At 42.2% G+C, this 17399-nt stretch overlaps 1 protein-coding gene across 18 annotated transcripts in view; it reads right to left on the bottom strand.

Annotated features, from left to right (window-relative positions):
• Lmo7 (LIM domain 7) overlaps positions 1-17399 on the bottom strand; it is a 203707-nt gene that overhangs the window by 132284 nt on the left and 54024 nt on the right. For all 18 annotated transcript variants that reach the window (XM_085698238.2, XM_085698240.2, XM_085698243.2 and 15 more), the window contains exon 2: positions 12062-12132. In XM_085698238.2, coding sequence (XP_085554364.2) covers positions 12062-12132 — 71 coding nt within the window. The remainder of the gene's footprint in view (positions 1-12061; positions 12133-17399) is intronic.

Below are 17399 nucleotides of genomic sequence, written 5' to 3'. Positions count from 1 at the left end.
TAACAGTCTTTCAGTGCTATAACTTAGAAGCTAAAGTGAGCAGGAGTAACGTATAACACCTCAGGACACCTGAGCCCAGTTGTCCTTACAGAGGGTAGGGTCATAAACTCCTGGCCCACCCACTGAGTCACTGTGACTCTGACAAGGTCGCTCTGTTTACCCAGTGACATGACTTATCACTTTTGTAATATAGTATCATAATTTCAAGAGCATTTTCTAGGCTGTTTCTGGAATGAATAATAAAACAGATTGCTGTCAGCGAGGTAAGGGGCTGAGTAAGGAAGCAACACAGACAGATACCTTCTGGGGGGGTGAACCGACTCCTCCCACCTTGGCAAATATGGCCACAGACATTACTTAGAAGCAACATCTACACAATGAATTAGCCTTCCTTTTCACACCTCAACCTTCTTACACATGTGCAAACAAGGAAACAACCACAAGGAAAAAAACAGCTCTCTGGAGAGAGCACACTCAGCCTTCGAAAGATCTGAGTCACTAGAGGGAAATAAAGTTTGTCTTCATCCGTCATAACGCCCATCATTCTAAGCACCAGGCTACGGAGGAAATGCACGCACAGCTCTGACAAACACTGAGCATGCAAATCACTTGGTGAGTTATGAATTCATGATTCTTAAGGAAGCACTTTTAGAATTTTTCTTACAACGAGAAGAAAATGCTATGTGAGATCTAAAAGTGGTTCGACACTTCATGGACCTCAGGCAGGGTCTCGAGTTAAAGGAAATTTAAGTACCCTGTATGGAAACACTCGCTTTTACAAATAGAAATGCTTTGCATAGCTAAGTGTTCTTGAATTTCACTTGTAGACTTTCTAAAGGGACACTGACTTCAGGTCACTGGCTCTGAAGCAAGAGTCAGATTACGGGATAAACTTCCAGATGCTCCCATGCCCTCTGTTCTTGGCCTGCGACCCTGTGTTCCATCTCTCCAGCCCGGAGTAGAATTATCTCTTTATCCCTCTCAAGCCTTCCCTTGCATAGGGAACAAACATGGTTATTGCTTGCTTAGCCCAGCAGAGGGTTGTTCTCTTGGTAAGATTAAAACTAGAACACAAAATAACCCAGGGTACTCTCACAGTGGCCTCAATAACCTTTTTCCTCAGCTTCTTCTGAATGCTTGTGAGCCTCCTAACTAGCATGTTCAAATGTTGACCTCCCAAGTTATGGTATTCAAGGGCAGGGCCCTTTGGGAGGTGACAGTCTCATGACTCTGCACCTCCTGAATGGGATTAGTGCCCTCAGTCAACAGGCCTTGCCCTTCCCCTCTGGGAAGTCATGGTGAGAAGATTACACTAAGAAGATGGGTCCTATGAACATGAACAAGTACCTGCACCCATCTTCATCGTGAACTTCCTAGGCTCAGAACGGTGAGAACTAACATCCTGCTACATACAAGCTCCCCGTTCACTGGTAGTTGTTATTGTAGTCCAAATGGACGATGTTCTGCTCAAGGTGTCTACTCTCTCTTCTTCTTCCCTTTCCAGCAACAATGTGTCTATCCTCTACAAAAGGGCTGAGTGGACCTGTGCTTAGAACATTGGCTCCGTCCATAGGCCTTTTCCTATTAGCGGAGATAGTCTGACTTCGCAACTCAGGTGCGACCCTCAGAAAGTCATCTAGAAAGCTCAACATGGCTCAGAAGTGAACATTTCTAAGGAGAGCCTGAGTCTGACATTCTACTGTGGCATAACCTGCAAAATTAAAAAAAAAATAGCTCTAAACGGCAAACTTCACTTCTCCCCTTTGTCAGAGAACTCGACAGCAAAACATTCAAAATTTTCCTCCTGTCTCCGAAGGTTTTCAAAAATCAATGGGAAGGCATACACAGGAGACTATGCGGACGCACTCAAAGAGCTTGGTGTCCTAGGGGTGATCTTATTAGTCATCTGCTCAGGCACATTTCTGTTACCTGCCAAGGCATTTTGTAAATGTGTACCTTCACGCTATCCAATTTTTATAATTAAGTTTAATTTTTTAATTGTTAGGTTTATCGTGAGACAGCGTTCCACAAAACTGGCCTCAAGCTTGCTTATGTGCACCCAGGGGTGACCTTGCACTTCCGATCCCCTGACTCGGCAGCCCACCTGGATTCTGCAGTGCAAAGACTGAACTCAGAAGCTCGTGCATACAAGATGAGCAATCCATCCACTGAGCAATGTCTCCATTCCGCAGTTTGTGAATAAGACACAGGAGAAATGCTACACCTTCTGAACAAATCGAAGCTACGAATATCTTTTTCATTGATTATTAACTACAAGGTATTCATTTGTTTGTTTACTTTTATTCTAGGTAGGAGCTCTGCTTGTTGGACGCTGCAGGCTTACAAAAGAAAGCCCTGGGCAAGACCCAGCCACAGGACAAGGAGAGAAGTACAACCTCTTGGAGCAAAGCCCTGAAAATCCACCTTGATTTTTTTTTTTTGGTTGTGTAAAATTTCCAAAATCTCTAACTTCTTTAAGGCAGTAAATTTAGAAAAAAAAAATTGTTTTGCTGTCAATAAAATGTCATATTTTTTTAACCAATACCACGTGTCTATATTTTCTGTTCCAGGGGAATGAAATTTTATCATTTTCTCCTAATTGTCAGTGTTGATCCAGAGAATGAACTGTCAGATCCAGTCATCCAGACTGGTTATCATCAGATGTCAAGCTTATAGGTGAACGGTTTCTGTCTACATTCATATTTTAAAATAGAGAGTTCATTAAATAGACGGCGAACACATTTTCATGGGTAAGATAGCCAGTATCAGTCTTTTAAAATTTAAGAGTAAAAGCCTTCGGTATAAAAATCCATTACTGTCTTGGTGTTTTCAGGCTTGAGTGATAAAACCCAATAAACTCAACTCTAACATAAATAAAAACTCGGCAGCAGGCGCTGAGACGGACACGCGTGTGGTAGGACAGGGAGTCCACACCAGTGTGACTGTTGTCATTTTCCTACAATGGCTCTTTACTGAGGCTCCTCAGTACGCTTGAAAACATGCTAGAGGGCAGGAAACATTTATACAATGTGACTTGTGTATTTATGTTTTCAGGGGTCACCATTTTGTACTAGATAACCAATGGGGGTAGGGGGGCTCCTCCCTGGGAAAATTATTCCTCATGCTCTCGGCATTCCTTAATTGCCTGCCGTCCCTTGTCAATGCTTGAGGCCCCGAGATTTCCCTTCATATGTTAGTCTGTCTATTAGTGTCATCCTTGTTTACATCTTGTTTAGGCAGGCATGTTGTTGTGATTTCATGGGTGTAGCTTTCCTGACATTTCTAGGAGAGGCGATCTCACAGCGGACTTCCTGTCCCTCTGGTAGGTTATATTTATCTATTTAGGAATAGTTAAGAATACAAATAGCAACAATTAAAGAAAAAGAGGACATGAATTTGAGAGAGAGCGAACATGCCTAGGAGTGGGTGGAGGAGGAAAGGGAGAGGAAAAAGTGAGGTCATACTTTAATTTCAAGATTTTTAAAGGGCAGGAAGCAAAGCCTGGTAGGGTGGGCTGACCACAGAGTCTTCTGACTCTGAGCAATCCCAGGAACTACAGACTACTGGACTGATCGGCAGGAAATTTCCTCTATCAAATCAGGATGAACAGCAAGTATTTTGACAGGGGCATTACAGAAAAAAACTCAAGGATCACAAACCTTTTACTCCTACAAGACAACAGAAAAGAAAATCTAGGCACCCTTGGATCCAGTGATGATATATTAGATATGATATCAAAGGCACAAGCCATATAAGAGGCAATTGATGTGTTAGACTTCATTAAAATTAAAAATGTTGGTTATCCAAAAGATGCTGCCTAGAGAGTGAAAAAACAAAGTATATATATATATATATATATATATATATACATATATATGTATATACATATATACATATATATGTGTATATATACATATATAATATTCACAAGGCATGCCTGATTGATGGTTACTCAAAATAAAGAATTCTCAAAACTCATCAAGCTTAAAAACAAAGTAAAACCCTGCTTTAAAAAGGAAACAAAGACTTTAACAGCTGCCCCACCAAATAAGATACACAGATAAGAAAATATGCTATGAGAAAAAACTCCACACGACAATGTCAATCAGGAAACGCAAACTGGAACAAATCGCTAACGCCACCTGCCTACAACCTCTATGAAAGGCCAAAATCTATAACTTCGCCAACACCAAATGTTGGCAAGGACATGGAGCAACAGGAATGTGCATTCATCACTGGTAGGAGCGGGAAGCCCTGCGACACTTTGGAAAATAGTGTGCTAGGTCCTTATGGAATTAAGCATATCCTTACCACATGAGCCAGCAGTAATAGACCTCAGTGTTCACCAAATAAGTTGAAAAATGTATGGCCGCACAAGCACTTGCACATGGATATTTGTGGAAGTCTTATTCACAATTACAACTTAGAAACCTCATGTGTCCTCTCACACTAGGTAAACTGGGATAAATAAACTCAGCTCACCTATAAAACTGAGATATCATTTGGTCCAGAAATGAAATGGGCTACCAAGTCACAGAAAGATATGGAGCCAATTTAAATTAATATTATTTACTGAAAGAAGCCATGTTTTATTATTATATCCTACATAATAATAATATGCATTATTATGTTAGATAATACATTATAGGAATATTGTATTGATATTACATTATAGACATATAATGCATTAAATAACACTTAGGAAAAGGTAAAACTATAAAAAAAATATATGGTTTCCAGGTATGGGGCAGAAGGCGATGAGGCAGAGCACGGGATTTGTAAGACAATGGAACTATCCTATATGACACTATGAAATCGTTCCCTTTATACACGTGATTAGGTGCTCCCCAATTTTCAGCACCACAGAAATGGTGGCATCCATGTTTGTTTAGCCTCCTTTCCCCTTCTTCTAATTCCAAAACTGAAAGCATTCGTGTTGATCTCTAATACACACCAGGAAAGGAATTCGGCAACACCAATCAGTTCGCTTTCTCGCCAGTGTCCCTGTGCCTACCTCTCGGTTCCCCTACACTTCCAACACCACAGACACTTTCTGCCTCTGCATGTCAGCTGTTTTGTAATCTTCCACAGTGCCTCGAGCTTTTAGGAGATTAAAAATATTAATCAGAGTGGGGCGGCGGCTCACTGATAACGCGCTTGCCTACTATGCAAGACACCCTGGGTTCCGTGCTAAGCACTGTATTATCCAGGCATGGGGGTGCATGCCTGTAATCCCAGCACCCCAGAAGTGAAGGCAAGAGAATCAGAAGTTAAAAGTCATTCTCAGCTACATAGCAAGTTCAAGACCGGCCTGATTTGAGAAGAAAAAATAAGAGCAATTTTTTAGCAAAGTTTCAGGTATTTGTTCTTAATATTTTCCATGACAAGAAGACTGTAAAATGTTCCTCTTCCTCTTCCTATAGTCAGACTCCCAAGAGAAGGATTGCTGGGAAATATTATCTAAGTCATAGATGCATTATATTCATAAAAAAGCACATAGCCACTGGATAGGTGGTACAAAATTGCTTTTCTGAGATTTATATCAGTTTATATTTGAATGTAGTGTTCCTTTTCAGAGTATAGCTCTTAATGTCACATGCAAACATCTTCTTGCTCCTAGGGGAGCTAGCGCTTGGATCCAGGGCACTGTGCACTCAAGTTTAAGACCTACTTCACCACTGAGCTGTGCCTGCAAGGCTTGGCAGTTTAAAAAGATCTCAAGGTACTTCTTTCAACAATAACAACAACAACAAAGTATCCTATGTCAGTCTAATTAATTCTTTTGAACAAAGGGAGATCTTTTATTGTTTATCAATAACATTTTCTCATTTGTTAAGAATTTGGTTAGATTCCTGGCTCCTCTGTCTACTGAAATTTTTAAGCTGTGTGGTTTATCCCTGAGTTAAAGCCGCAGACAATCTTGGATATACTTTTTGTTTGTATTTTTCTTTCCTTGCAAAGCTTAGAATTTTAAAGTACTCCAAAAGATTCCAAATGCTTTGTTTCAGTACTTTTTCTACCAGTTTCCTACAGGGTGTGTTCTAAGGTACAGTAAGCCTTTTGAGTAACGCATAGCCAACTGCTTACCCAAACACAAAAACGGACTGGTTCACCCCACCCCATTTTCTGCCAGTTCTTTTAACATGAATTCCTAAACAGGAGAATATATTGCAGAACTTTTATTTTATTCATTTACCATGAATATTTTTAAAAGCCAGTCACATTTTTAAAGTACTGTCCTTTGTCACTTCTGTCATGTGTTCTAATATTAGGACAGGCAATTTCAATAAGTTTTATTAATAGAATTCTTCCTATCCATGCCTGTTTTTATATTATTCCGTGTGCATGTTGAAAAGTTACAAATATTGGAAAAGTCTGGTTAGATTTTGTAGGTTATGATTTGAATGGGAAATAATTTCCTTCCAGGTACATGCTTTGGCCTTGGTGGCCTGCTTATGAATTATGCGGAGTAGCAATGACATTCCTGAGGGCTTCGATCTGATCAATGGATTAATCCTTCTGTGGATTCATAATCTGACGGCGTTATCAGGAAATGACCAAGAGTAGAAGATGTGTCTAATTGCAAGAAGATCTGACCTATGTGTCTTGTCCCTGCTCCCTGTACTCCGGGGCACTCTGGTCACCACCTCGAACTGAGCAGCTCTTCCCTCTTCGGGCTATGACAATGTCGCTCACCACAGGCCAGCAAGTCAAGGGATGAGAAGGCCTGAAGCAGTGAGTCAGGAGAGGCAACTGTTTCCTTTCGGCTGTTTTTCTCAGGGACCTTGTCAGAACAATGAAAAGCCTAAACCGTAAATGAATGGAGCTGCGTCAGCCTCTACAGAAAGCTGATCATCACGGCACTGAGTTTTAGATCTCGCAATCTCATCCATGAGATCGCACCTCATCTTCACACTCACCTCAGAATTTCTACACTTCTACAATTTAAGTCAATGGAATTGACACTTGAGATCGCCCATTATATTAAACCCCTTTCCACAGCTTCTTGCTGACCGACTTTAATATCAAGTGAGTAGACACGGGCATTTAGCACATACATGACTCGCTTGCTTCTTTACTATACAGTCCTTATCATTTATGTGTCAGAAGCCCTGTGACTGAAATGTTGCATGTTCTATTCTTAGAGATTTCCAGTTTGAGTAAGAAAACACTACCAGACTTACACTCAAAATAACAGTACTGTGCTTTCTACCCTCAAATCTGAGGCCAAAATATTAAAGAGAAAAATGCAACCACTTGAAAGGAGTCTACAGGGAACGGTTGCTATAGAAAATGTAAGTAAGTTGTAACACCTGCCAAGTAGATCTTCAGCCTGACATACTCTTTTCTAAATGACATTTCAGTGCACACGGATATCAGATCATTGATAAAATGGACCGGTGATGCTTAAAAAGAAGACATATAGATGCCAAGCTTAAAACACATCCAAAAGGAGAAAGCAGTTGAAAAGTTAATTATCTTTATGAACTTTTACCCTGCCCCACTATTTACATATTGCTGGCTGGACTGGGCGGTAATATTGGAGACTATGAAGCTGATGCTCTTTGCTTTTTAAATTTCTAAAAGCTGTAAACAATGGATCCGCGTCAGTAGGTAGTGCAGGCTTGTGGAGTCATACGTGAGCCATTTCTCCTCCTTCAGAAATTCATGACCAGAGACAGCTGCGGGAAAACTGCCTTTTCCATCCCACCAAAGCCGGTGGCCCTCCTGTGGCACACAGGACAGATGTCTCAGGGGATCCCCAGTTTCTGGCCCTTTATGTACACATCCTTAGCTCTACATAATGGTGTTCTATAAACATCCATGATGAGTGGCATCATCCTCCATGTTGTCTACTCTATTAAAAATTACTTGACCCTCCCACTGGGAAGAATAGTATTGATATGACTGTTTTCTTATTCTGTTGAATGAATCTCTCAAGGCTGGACGTTTTAGGCACTATGATCATCACAGAGGACCTATAACTCCAAGCAGGTCCTCTCAGATCACCACTCTTTCCGAGCAACAAGCACAGAGGGAATGGGGAAATGACCCGGTGACCCTGTGAGAAGCTTCTCGGTGAAGCGAGTCATGTGTTCAGCAAGGCATGACCAGTGGGCACAGAGCAGAAACTTGGGATCGCTCCAAAGAGGGGAGCTACAGACAGACTAGCCAGTGACACACCCAGTGAGACTATCTCCAAGCAAACCTTCACAGAGGAATAAAGAATGTTTTTGTCGGAAGACTTCCAAGACTTCAACCGCAAGATGAGGAGATTGCTGACTGCTATCAGTAGCCAAACGATGTGTTCAGAGCACAGAAATAATTGTGCCAGAGCAAAGCAGGGCTCTGGATAGTCATGTAGAAACAACTATTTTATATTTTTTTAAGTATGGAGGGTAACAAACAGCCTGTATGAATACTAGCGAACACTAAAGAAATGAGACAGATTATGGATACCATTGCTAAAACTCAAAGAGCTAAAATAACCTAAGAACTCTAGTCAGTATTTTCATTAATTTAGGGCAAAAATTTTTTAAAGGGAAGGGGTAGTTTCTAACTCACTGCTAATAAAGTCAAGAGAATGTGTATCTCAAATAAACAGTGTAAGAACAGAGCAGGTAACAGCTCCATTGATAAACATCTGCCTGCCTGCAAGCACAAGGACCTGAGATCAGATCGTCTGCACCCATGTAAAAGCCAGGCATGGAGTCTCACAATCCCAGCATATGGAAGGTAGAGGTAAGGGGAGCCATGGATCTCACTGTGCAAACCAGTCTCAGCAAGATGCTCTATTCCAGATGCAGTGAACTTCTCATTGCAACAAAATAAACTAGAGAGTGACCATAGCGGGCACCCAGTGTTGAAGGCCTCTCCATGGAAAAACACAGATGTACACAACACACATGTATGTACAGAGAATTTACATAACATATACACATAAGTGTACACAACACAAACACACACACACATACACACACACACACACACACACACACACACACACACCAGCTTTCGGCTCACTAGATACCAAATCAGACTTGCTAGAGCAAAGATTATTACCATAAACAGGCTCACCCCAGTTGTCCATCAACCTGACAAATAAATGCGCAAGAAGTACTTGCTACTCGGATGTGCACTGAGACTCCCGTGCAGAGGTGGCTTCCAGTGTGGAGTCTGGCATGCCACTCTGCTATCAGCTGAGTGAAAGCTGTAAGACTGTCCCCTGACTCCAGACGTGGATAGTTCAGAATGCCAATTTAAAGAACGAGAAGCAGCCTGGAGGATAGAAGCTGCCGAAACCTACGAGATAAGATAGCGAGAATCTCACTAACGGTAAAAAATAATGAGATTGCTGAAAATGGCAATTTTATTTCTATAGACATAGAGATTTATATAGATATATACTTTATTAACAGCCTACTCTAAAACATGTATGAATGTAGTTAAGTATTTGTTATCACTATTAGAGAAGAAATTACATTAATTTTAATTTGTATTACTTTGGAACAATTCAGAAATATTTCTACTCTAATTTGTTCTTTTTGGGTCAAAAGAGTGTTTTCAGTCAACTCTGGATAGTCTTACTTGTAATGATATGCCCATCACTTAGCCTAGGTATAGTTTTTAGGAATCATTTCAAACCACTCAGACCAGAACTGTGCATAAGCTGCAGTTAAATCCAGAACGGGTGTCACAATGAACAAAGATCTGAAACCAGTCAAAGCTCAGAGAATGAGAGGCTGCGTAGTCTTGGCCCTAGAAGGACATCTGTATCTTCCTGCCTCCTCCCAGGGTTCTGGGAACAACAAAGAGGAGGGGCAAAAAGATCAGAAGAACCAGAAGTGGAAAAGCAACAGAGTAGCTGCTCGTATGAACTCACAACTGTTGGGACAGCCTGCACAAGACTTGTGCAAGATGAAGCCAGACACAATCCCAGTGGGGAGTGGGGAGATGGCTGTGAAGTCCCACCCCTACTGAGGAACTATTGGCAATTGGTGTTACTAAGAAAGGGGAGTCAGTTTTCTGCAGGGATGCAGCAGCTGAGAGGTCATCCATGCCCCACTAAGCCTATACACATCACATACTGGCAGCACCAAATGGACAAACTGGATTCAACAACAATAACAAAGCAAAAACAAAACAAAAGACCAAAATAGCAAACGAAAAACCATGAAATTGTGGGGGCAGGAGAAGAGGAGTTGGATTTGAGGGAAATGGGGGGAAGACTTTACCCAAATATAGATGAATACATGAAACTCTCAAACAATTAACAATACAGGAAGAGGTGCCACCATGAGATATGGTTACTCTAGCCACACATTCTGAGCAATCACTAATCATTAGAAATATGTAAACCACAAGGGACCTCTTTAAGTAGAGCATCTCCTTAGGCTCCATACTCTCATAAACTAAATGTAACAGCACATTTTCATAGACACATTTCTGCAAAATGTCATCAAATTCCTCAAGATTGTGGAGCTTAGTATCATAAATAGCTCCTTTTCTACAAACCCTTTCAAAGCCAGACTCAGCGCTAAGGGTCACATGGTTCTCAATAAAGGCATTTTCTCTTCATCTTCTGAACACATGAGAAATCTCTCTATCTTCTGAACACATGGGAAAACCCTTAAATGATACAGTTTTCAAATCAAGATAATTTCTCCTCTGTCGCTCACTGGGCAGACCATGCAGCCTAATTAAGTGAGTTTAAATACTACTCAATAAGGATTGTGAGCACACAGCTGAGTGAGGAGGAACAGAAAAATCTTTGCAACTTCATCCATGGCCCTGAGGGTGCTGTTCCAAGTATACATTAGGTAAAACTATATAAATTGACATTTCTGTGAATCACAACTGGTTTAACAGTAGATCTGTAACCAGTCAAGGAGACTCGATGGAACTTTATATGGAATGGATTAATGATATTCTCAAACAAAGGTGTTTGGACAGCTGCCAACAAAGCTGGTTTCCACGGCCATCCTCCTAACAACGCGTGTGGACACCAAGTTCCGCAGTTTATGCAAACCTAAACTGGTATTGAGCACAGCAGTTCCATGGATCAGGCAGATTAAGTGCCCTGATCTCTGCTTTGCACATGAGAAAAATAAGGTGCAAACATTAAATCACTGGTAAATGTGTATAAAAGCTAAGTCACCTCTGTGAACTTAATGGGAAAAGGAGTCTAACCCTTTCTTTTGGCATCTTTATTGCAAATAGCATCCTTCAAAAGGTGAATCAAAGGTATCTAAGGGCACCTTGTGAACCAGCATGATGGTACACACTGGGCTCCCGTCACCAAAAAGAAAGAAAACATGTAGGTTCTAGTAGCTCACTCCCAGGGTGTACATGTGGACAGATTCCAGAAACATCTACGTGATAAGAGGCTAGATTGGAATTACCAAGTGCTTTCAAAATATGTGGGTGGGAACTCAAGTACATTCTTATAATTTATTTACCTACTTCTGCAACTCATACTTTTCTCTAGAATTTTATCCTTTTCCTCACAGGCCCGTCTCTTACCCACAAAGGTCACAAGTCTGGTTAACTGGAGACTCAAACACTGCACAAAGCAAACACTGTGGACCGCACACCATCAGTCAGGGCACCAGCCTGCTAACTTCTGGTAACCACAGCCTGGAATGCAGCTCACAATGGCATCTATTAACTAAGTAAACAGTCAATGACTCAAATCGATTTAGGCAATGTAATGACTCCACTTAACCCTAAAGAGACACTTGCCACACTGATCATTGTATCTTCCTGATGAAAGGGATCCTGTATATTAACTTGAAAATGAGGCAATTATATAGAGTGTGAGCTATAGTCAGATACGATCAAGTTCCTCCTCAACTATCTGCCCATAAAGCAATGACAGGCTCTTACTTATTTACTAATTAAAAATAATATATATTTTACCAACACTATCTTTAGATACCAAGACCGATAACCCCTTCTCTACTGTCTTAGACTGGGGAGGTGTCAGCTTACTGGGATCAAATCTCACTTGGGACCAAGGACACAACCCTGTGACTGTAGAGAGCGAGGCTTAAATACTTACTCACACAGCAGAACACCATTTTCTAGAGAGGCTCGAAAATCCTTGGTTTCAAAATTCTTCTCAGTCACAGCCTGAAAGACAGATTTGGGCATTCAGTAAGTAGGGACAAGAAACAAAGTAAATTCACAATGCTGTTAACTAATAAGCATTTGATGTTTTAGCTGAATGATTTGCGCGTATCTCCAAAAGTCATCCTCATAGGAAATGTATACAATTCTGTGTTATAACCATGTTGGAGTGAATAAGCACATAGAAACAAGTGTGTCCTGTGGTGTAATCATTTTATTGGATGATAGACTAAGGTTATAGAGGCCATGAATTTGAGGAAGAGCAAGGGTAGATGGGAAGGTTCAAAAGGAGGAAAGGGAAGGGGGACTGATGTGACTGTACTATAACCTCAAACAAAAATGAAGAAATATTTTTTTAAAAACTAAACTAATTTTTTTTTGATTTTTCAAGACAGGGTTTCTCTCTAGCTTTGGAGCCTGTCCTGGAGCCTCTTGTAGACCAGGCTGGCCTCGAACTCAGAGAAATCTGCCTGCCTCTGTCCCCCGAGTACTGGGATTAAAGGCATGTGCCACCACTGCCCAGCTAAACTAAATATCTAACGAGTTTCAAAAGAGAACTATGGATGAGTCAGTAAGAGTAAATAAACAATTTAGTATAGAAACTTGAAACAGCATTCACAAGTAAATCTGTACATCATTTATTTCGATTCCATCCTTAAATTCCTCATTTCACCACATCGCTAAAGAGCAGAGGGATGATTCTCAAACTTACTCATGAAGATATCCAACTTGTGCTTATCAGCACTAGTTATTTTGATTAGCCATGTATGTAATAATGTGTACGTTGTGCGATGTGAGCAAGGTGTGTGTACACACACATGGGGGTGCACCTGTAAACATAGCTGCAGAGGCCAGAGGATGTTCTACTTTACCAAGCTCTGTCTTCTCCTTTAAGACAAGGTCTCTCACTGCACCTGGAGCTGGGCTCAGAGCCAGCGAGCCCCAAGATCCTCTTGTTGCCTCTTCTCTCTGCAGCAGTTGGGGGCACCGTCCCACATGCTCTTTACTTGGGTGCCGGGGCCTGACCTCAGGTCTCCCTGCCTGCACAGCATGCACTAAGCCATTTCCAGAGAGTTATCTATCCACACAGCCTAAGGAGATGCTAAACCCTTGCACAGAAAGACAAGAGTGAGTCAAAATGGCAAATGCTTGGATTGGACAATTCCCAGCTGTCAGACTGTCCATAGTTACCACAGCTGATGGTCTTAGGGAAACATCTAGGAAAAATAGCCAGGTTCAGTCTCTCGAGGAAGGACACGCTGGAACGGGTAGGGAGCTCCACAGGGGCAGCATTGGCAGAAAACGGGGAGATGACACCAGGGCAAAGCAGTTCCAAAAATAACTTCCCCGCCCATGTTCTCAGCCCTGGGGGTTGTGACAGCAGCTACCCCCCATATAAATATTCAGTAGATGGCAGCGGGAATCCTTGTCCACCTGCCATCTGAAGAAAACTACACTTCTAGAATCATGCATTTGAAAGTCATGAATCTTACATCCCAGGTTGGGTAAAGGGGTCAGGCACATGATGCAATAATGTTCACTATTCTCAACTCTCGCTGCTGCTGTGTCTGTCATTCACCGAGAACTCTGAATTCCATAATGTCCCATAGGGCCTGAGATTTCTACAGCCAGATAGCAGGCCTGAGAAGTCAGGTGATGACTTCACAGCTGCTTTTCTGCTCAAAGTTAGCAGAGCAGAGCATGGTGATGTGTGCCTGTATTCTATAAGAGGGACCAACAGACACACACACATGCATGCATACACACACACACACACACACACACACACACACACACACAGGACAGGGACAGAGAGAGGAAAGGGAGAGAGATTGACTTAGTTTCTCATCACTTGGTTTTATAAGTGTCTGGCCAGGCTGTGATATCTTCAAACCCAGGAAGAAATAGAGGGTCCATCACCATCTACAGCAATCACCTGTATGAGATCCACACAGCTGCGGAAATTAAACACAATCCTTCTGTCTCTGTTCCTGCTGGGAATACAGAGCTGAAGGTTAGTAATAAAGAAGGAGTAGCTTTGCCCTCTCAGGGCTCAGTCACAGAAGTAAAGACCACATTTAAAAGCATAGTTTTAAAAAAAATCAAAAAATAAAAAACCTGTCTAGACAGAATGATGTACTCCTTTCAGAATTACCAGATTAGCTCAGATAACCTATGCAACCAACTCCAGAATTTCCCCACAAACATATCAGAAACAAACTCAAAGTGAGGGTGGATCCAAGTATGGAAAACACCAAGGCAGCTAATTCTTCAGAAATCTCCTCCCCATAGTCAAAAAGCGAGACCGAGAAATGTTCGACACAGTCAGAGTCACTATCTCCAATCCAAGCAAAGCCCTCGGGAGCACCAGTCTCAGGCAGCCATGACATTCTCGAGCCATTTCGATGAGATATGGTGAGCGAGAAGAAAGGCCGTGATCCGCAGATACAAGGCGAGCAATGAAAAACAACAGCTACCACAGTGCGCGGCCAGTCCGGAGAGCAGAGTGTAGCAAGGGACAGGAGGGAAGGGACTTGAGTCACACCAAGCTTAACTCCACTTTCACTGCCTAAGAGTTATGAGTTATCAAACACATTAAATCATCTCCCCCAAGTCTGGAGATCCAAAAGAGGGGAAATAAAAGTAAGATCACTCATGTGAAAAGGGCTGCCAAGCGTCCATGTCCATGACATGAGTGAATTCTGAAGTTGTCACTTGTCCATACTCCAGTAATTTAACACACAGCTTGGCAGAATTATGCCTAGAATCCCATTAAATAAAGTCAAGATGCTGAAATAGAGCTATTCAGAAACCCTAACTGCCCCCACACACACACACAAAGAGCTCATTTTAAAAGATTACAGAGCAGGGACTGGATAGTTGACTTGGTGGTTAGAGCCCTGCTCTTCCAGAGGATCCAGGTCCCACCACCCACACAGTGGCTAACAACCATCTGTAACTCGAGTCCCCGAGGTCCAGTGCCCTCTGCTGGCCTCCCCAGGCTCTGTACACACACATACATACGTGCACACTGAATTTTGTACCTGTAATGACCCTTGTCTGCCAGTAAGCTGCGGGGGCACACCTGAATCCACATGGCAATGGCGCTGACCCGGAAAGCAAATTCTAAAATATATACTCTCAAATCCAGAGGTTAAATTCACAGATCGAGTGCTGGGGGAAGACAGTGCCCAATGCGGGTAGCAAAAGCCAAGGAAGTTAGTTGCGCGGCCCCACAAATGCGGCTAGGAACTAGCTAGAACCCAGGTGTGGTGTGCGCTCAGGCTGCTAGGCCCGCGCCACGAGGGGGAAAAAGGCCCACGTTCATATATACACATGTGTGTTCGTGTGAGAGAGAATGAAAATAAAACTTCGATACTCTAAAATTTCATCCAATGAAAATTCTTTTTGAATACTTTAATTTTCTCTAGACATTTTATGCACATTAGAAAACGAGCATACTCCAGGTTGGTGGTGGCATACACCTTTAATCCCAGCACTCAGGAGTCAAAGGCAAGCAGATCTCTGAGTTCAAGGCCATCCTGGCCTACAGAGCGAGTTCTGGGACAGCCAGAGCTATACAGAAAATCCTTGTCTCAAAAAAACAGGAAGGAAGGGAGGGAGGGAGGGAGGGAGGGAGGGAGGGAGGGAGGGAGGGAGGGAGGGAAGCAGAAGGAAAGGAGGGAAAATGTGTGTGCTGTACATACTGCCTACCCCATCTCAGTAACTCAAAATAATTAATTCTCAGGCAGCAATTTCTGCATCCATACATAAATAAAGTTAGCTGTAACCCTGCCTGCAGAACCGAAGCGAAATGATACAAAACTCTTGAAACTTTTAAACAAAGGGAAGCATAAATTCACAGTAAGGATGTCTTTCAACACTAGAGCCCACCTGAGCTGCATTCCCTAAGGTCACTCCCCAGCATCTCCAGCTGCCCAGGTAAGGCTGGGTCAGGATTCTGGCTCCTATGAGTCTGTGTTTCAACTCCTGCTCTGTCTCTATCTACCAGTGACTGTCCAGACTGCTTCACCTGTTGGCATCCTCACCCGTGAGACGGAGACTACAGGTCTTGTGGAGCTAGGCTGGGAATTAAGTGAGATGACACACTTAATTAAGATGATAGACTTACTGCCTGGCTCAGAAGCAGTCACAGACACTAGCTGTTACAGCAGCTCCTGTCTAGCCTGAGAGCAACTCTGACCGTCTTTCCACAGTAGAGACAAAGCTGTGTCCTTCAACATGGATGTCTAACTTGCATGGTATTAATGTAACATTCTTTAAAGAAACTGACTCCAGATTATAAAAAGTTACTAAATCCATTCTGTATCTAAAAACATTGTTAAAAATTATAACGATCTGTAAAATACTCGCAATACGATGAGGAAAGTTTGTTTCTAAAAATTAAATTACAGGGTTTTTTGGAGTTTTTTATTTTATTGTTTTTTGTTTGTTTGTTTTTTCATTTTATTGAGCTATACATTTTTCTCTGTTCCCCTCCCTGCCTCTCACCTCCCCTTCAACCCTCTCCCAAGGTCCCCATGCTCCCAATTTTCTCAGGAGATCTTATCTTTTTCTACTTCCCTAAATTATACTTTTAAATGAGACCCATCCTTACATTAGGGAGAATAAATGTTTGAAAGAAATCAGTGGTCTGAAAGAAATTCCAGTTTTGAGAGAACGTTTGGGCAATTTTAGTCATTGGGTCTCCGATGACTGTGAACCTTACTCATTAACAAGCTATTTAAGGTGTGATACATTTTACGTAATGAGGCTGTGATTCATAGGGTTAAGTAAATAGAGACCACAGGCTTTCCACTTAAGTTATCAAACAAACAGGTGTGATCACCTTGTAGCCAGCCACACCTTCCCCTCTATACCATCTCTTTCTCCCTACCTCTCTCTCCCTTCCTTCCTCCCTCCCTCTCTCCCTCCCTCCCTCCCTCCCTCTCTTCCCTCTTTCCCACCCTCCCTCCCTCCCTCCCTCTCTTCCCTCCCTCTTTTTCTCCCTCTCTCCTTTCCACGTGATCCAGTTAAATGAAATTTCCATCTTAAATAGTTTGAGGACACCTTCATTCAAGGACAGGATTTAAACTCAGTTGGTCCACATCACACCACATGGTCCTGCTCAAGTCACAGCTGAGACCCCTGCCTGTCAAAGGGAAAAATATTACCCTCTCGCCTTCATGGTGCACAAAGATATTTGAAAGTGCTTGGCCTGCTCTAGAACAAAAGGGGACCCCCCCTCTAGCCCAGACTCCTTCTTGCAA

This window comes from Myodes glareolus, chromosome 12 (assembly GCF_982192425.1).
Source record: "Myodes glareolus chromosome 12, mMyoGla1.1, whole genome shotgun sequence".
In the NCBI taxonomy this organism is placed as follows: domain Eukaryota; kingdom Metazoa; phylum Chordata; class Mammalia; order Rodentia; family Cricetidae; genus Myodes; species Myodes glareolus.
Note: the sequence above shows the minus strand (reverse complement) of the source record. Positions and strands in the feature narration are given on the sequence as shown.